General features: G+C 40.0%; 1 protein-coding gene across 2 annotated transcripts in view; it reads left to right on the top strand.

The window, feature by feature from the left end:
- gck (glucokinase (hexokinase 4)) overlaps positions 1-3,873 on the top strand; it is a gene marked incomplete at its 3' end in the record, with an annotated part of 5,854 nt that extends 1,981 nt beyond the window's left edge. Inside the window, 8 exon segments of one of the 2 annotated variants that reach the window (XM_014011764.1) lie at positions 567-870; positions 1,052-1,214; positions 1,307-1,461; positions 1,595-1,714; positions 1,812-1,907; positions 1,992-2,091; positions 2,175-2,358; positions 3,718-3,873. In XM_014011764.1, coding sequence (XP_013867218.1) covers positions 790-870; positions 1,052-1,214; positions 1,307-1,461; positions 1,595-1,714; positions 1,812-1,907; positions 1,992-2,091; positions 2,175-2,358; positions 3,718-3,873 — 1,055 coding nt within the window. 2 annotated transcript variants of the gene reach the window in all.
- Positions 3,874-4,301: the final 428 nt, after the last annotated feature.

Genomic DNA, 4,301 nt, shown 5'->3' with positions numbered 1-4,301 from the left:
GGGTAAGAATTTCCACTTAAATTTTTTAAATATTTTTTTGTTCTTTTTTATTTCTTTTTTTTCTCAAGTTTGGAAATTGTTCATGTTTAAGTTGTTTGATTGAGGGTTTTTTTTTAAAATAAGGGGCAGATATAAGATTTTTCTTCCTTCTATCTACACCCTTTTTATTCAATAATTGATTTACTTTTTAATGGACTTTTTTGTTATTTTTTATGACTGAAACAGATTTAGGCAAAATACAACAAAATAAGACAAAAATCCAAAATTCTTAAAGCCTAAACCTAAATATTAAGATTTTAAACAGACCTAAAAAAACATAATTTTTTTGTTGTCCACAACTATGAACTCTTAGCTATAAATAATGTAGTTTACCATACATTTTATATCATAATAATGCCATTATTATTAGGCTTTTTATGAAAATAAAAACATGAAGTAGAGAATTACTCATCAAAAAAATAATTATTTTACCAGACATGTAGTAATTCATTTGAAATCAGGTCACGTTCATAACTTTAAATTAGTATTTATTTTGCACACAGTTTTGTCCTTTTGGACCCGCATGTGGGTGTGTGTTTGTTCTAACCTTCATCACCAGATGGGTTGAAGCTGGGAAGGGGGAGGACGTTCAGTGCTTCCAGCCCCTTCACCTGGCCATAAAAGCAGCCTCAGATTTCACTGCACTCACACTTCACTGACTCTGGACACACACAAATACACACACACACACACACACACACACACTCATTCCTAAAAACATTCAGGCTTGTTTTAGCTGAGTCTGCCAGGATGCCGAGTATCAGCTGTCATTTGGACCAGATGGTGAAGATGCCTGGTAGCTTCAATGATGTGGTTGAAAAACTCTTCATGGTGAGTTCTTTTAGATCTTCTCTCAGGAGAAGAGATGGTATTTTTCTTCACTTTATATTACATTATAAGGAAGTTTTTTTTTTTTAAATTTGCTTAAAACTGTTTATTTTTACTGTAAAATACATAAGAGGGAAAGTTTGCTTGTGCGCTGCTCCTGACCTGTTCCCTCCTCTGCTTGCAGGTGGAGCAGATCCTGTCAGAGTTCAGGCTGAATGAAGAAGAGCTCGAAGAAGTCATGAGGAGGATGCAGCATGAAATGAGCAGAGGGCTGCGTTTAGAGACGCACGAAGAGGCCAGCATCAAAATGCTCCCGACGTATGTCTGCTCCACCCCTGAGGGCTCAGGTAGGGGAAAAAATAATAATCCTGGAAAAGTAGATAACACTTCCTGTACATTAAAAAAATAATTAATGATGTGTTCTGTTTTGTTGTGACAGAGGTGGGGGATTTCTTGGCTCTGGACCTCGGGGGGACAAACTTCCGTGTGATGCTTGTAAAAGTGGGTGAAGATGAGGAAGGGATCTTCAAGGTGGAAACTAAACAMCAGATGTACTCTATTCCTGAGGACGCCATGACGGGGACTGCTAAAATGGTGAGTAAACACAGAAAATTGTTTTTTTTTTTTTCAATCTCCATATTATCAGCATCAATATTTACTGTTATTGTGCAGTAAGTGATTTGAAATGAGTAAAAAAAAGGCTTATTCTTGTATTTCTGTCTCTCAGCTCTTTGATTACATAGCAGAGTGCATGTCTGATTTTTTGGACAAACACCACATCAAGCACAAGAAGCTTCCACTGGGGTTCACCTTCTCTTTTCCAGTCCGTCACGAGGACCTTGATAAGGTGAGATGGTTGACATCTGTTCCCCCTCATTATATTTTGATTCTCTTTATTATTATTTTTTTTWAATTTCTGATTGTTTTTCATTTTTATTTCTCAGGGAATCTTGATTAACTGGACCAAAGGCTTTAAAGCGTCTGGAGCAGAAGGAAACAACGTCGTGGGTCTGCTCAGAGATGCAATCAAGAGACGAGGGGTGGGTGAATATTGATTATTTTTAATACCGAACACCTGTGCAGGAGGAAACAAAAAAGTCTGATGTGTTTGTAATGTTTCGTAGGAGTTTGAGATGGACGTGGTCGCCATGGTGAATGACACAGTAGCCACCATGATTTCCTGTTACTACGAGGACCGCAGCTGTGAAGTTGGGATGATCGTCGGTAAGAAGGCGGAAACACTCGAACAATCGTGAAAAACGATGCCTCGCGGTTACTGGAGCTCGTTGCTTTGCTTTGAAATCCAGGCACGGGCTGTAACGTGTGCTACATGGAGGAGATGAGGACCGTGGAGCTGGTGGAGGGGGAGGAGGGCCGGATGTGTGTGAACACAGAGTGGGGGGCGTTTGGAGACAACGGCGAGCTGGAGGACTTCAGACTGGAGTACGACAGAGTGGTGGACGAGGCCTCGATCAACCCCGGCCGGCAGCTGTGAGTAAACACCTGTATTAAATGTAACAGCCGGTTCGGTTGTTATCAGTCCATTAAATGGACGTTATTAGCGGTTATCAGTCCCATAGAATGGCTTCAGACTGTTCCGACAGTGCCCCCTTGTGGGTTACCAGTGCCATATATGTTGGAATGCAACAATCTGCTACCACCGGATTTCAGTCTACGTTATCGTAGTCCATGTAATTTTCTCTGAAATTAACTTTAGTGTTTTTTGTTCACATGATTTTATCATGTGAACAGGGGGAATTTGAAGAAATTTATTAGTCAAGTTAGATACTGATTTTAAAAGCACTACACCATTTTCTTAGTTTTTCTTTTCAAGTATTGACTTTTATAATCCATTGTTTAACTATTGTCATGTCTTGATTAAAATAGCTTAGATACGTAAATGCCCGAAACACCGTCACAACACATAAAAAACCGTTAATCAAACTTAAGTACAGATTTTTTGTCTTGAGTGTCTGCGATTCAGCCGCAGTGGGCGTACCAGGCACTGAAAAATGTGTATATACTGTAAATATATATGTAAATGCTGGAATTTACGGCTTCTTGTCAGCGTGGGTTTCCTGCTTGCAGTGAAAGCATTAAAWCCTCGTTCAWTTCCAGTCACTGGTGTTGTATGTTCCTCGTTCCTTTCACATTTCAATTTATTCAACATTTATGTGTTTTCATCTCAACTTCAGTTAATGAACACTAAAATTTTCTTACATTTTTATGCTTCATATTAACCAGATTGCATAAAAAACCTTTGTGGTTTTATGCCTCATACTAACCAGCTGACAGTCTGAAGCCATTCTATGGGACTGATAACCTGCTAGGGGGCATAGTTGGGACAGTCTGAAGCCATTCTATGGGACTGATAACGACCAATAACGTCCATTTAATGGATGATAACATCCGAAGCGGGTGAATGTCAACATTCAACACGGGCAGAGCTTCATCTTCTGGGTCCCCCTCTCTCCCTCCCCCAACACTCATATGCTGTTTTTCATGAATTACCGGTAACCACCCCGCAGTCTCTGGCAGTTCTCACCCGACCAAACACGATCTGTTAAGTTGCCAAGCTACCAGCTGTTTTCCTCAGGATGTTAGCAAATGAACAGAGAGCCCTCATACGTCAGTGGTCAGTCGGCAGGTGTAGATGCCAGATTAATGATCCCTCTCTGCCGCTCTGCCTTCGAGCTTAATGGCTGTTTACCTTTTTTACACCGGCAGCCCATTCACAYAGGCAGCTGCCGTCACTTCAGGCTTGATGTCTTCCTTGTCCGGTCCACGTTGACTCAGTTTTGTCACTTGCTCCTTTCCTAAACCCACTCCTCTCTTTCTGCTCTCCTGTAGATACGAGAAACTGATCAGYGGGAAGTACATGGGGGAGCTGGTGAGGCTCGTCCTGATGAAGCTGGTGAATGAAAACCTGCTGTTCAACGGTGAAGCCTCGGAGCTGCTGAAGACCCGCGGCAGCTTCGAAACACGCTTCGTCTCGCAGGCGGAAAGGTAAGCAGCAGCGGGTTTACGATGKGAGCATATCCTGATGATATCAATCATAAAATTCAGTCGACCACGATGATAAGACATAAGCAACATGTTATTTTATTGATAATGATGTATGACAGTGTTGTATAAAGTACCACAAAGTGAAACTTGAGTAAAAGTACAAGTACCTTACCAAAAAATTACTTTGGTAAAAGTTAAAGTCTCCTTTAGTAATATTACTTGAGTAAAAGTACAAGTATCTATTATTTTTGTACTTAAGTATTAAAAGTAAAAGTATTGATTTAAAATGAGCAGTTAGATTTTCTGTAAGGACATTTATTAGGAGGTGACCTCCCTAACAAACTGCAGAAATGACTGTTGTATTAAAATAATTAATTTATGTTAAATTTAGGATGCACTAGTCCAGCTGTTTCAGTTTATATACATAC

Source organism: Austrofundulus limnaeus, unplaced genomic scaffold (genome assembly GCF_001266775.1).
Source record: "Austrofundulus limnaeus strain Quisiro unplaced genomic scaffold, Austrofundulus_limnaeus-1.0 Scaffold84, whole genome shotgun sequence".
In the NCBI taxonomy this organism is placed as follows: Eukaryota; Metazoa; Chordata; class Actinopteri; order Cyprinodontiformes; family Rivulidae; genus Austrofundulus; species Austrofundulus limnaeus.
This window is presented reverse-complemented; position numbering and strand designations above follow the sequence as displayed.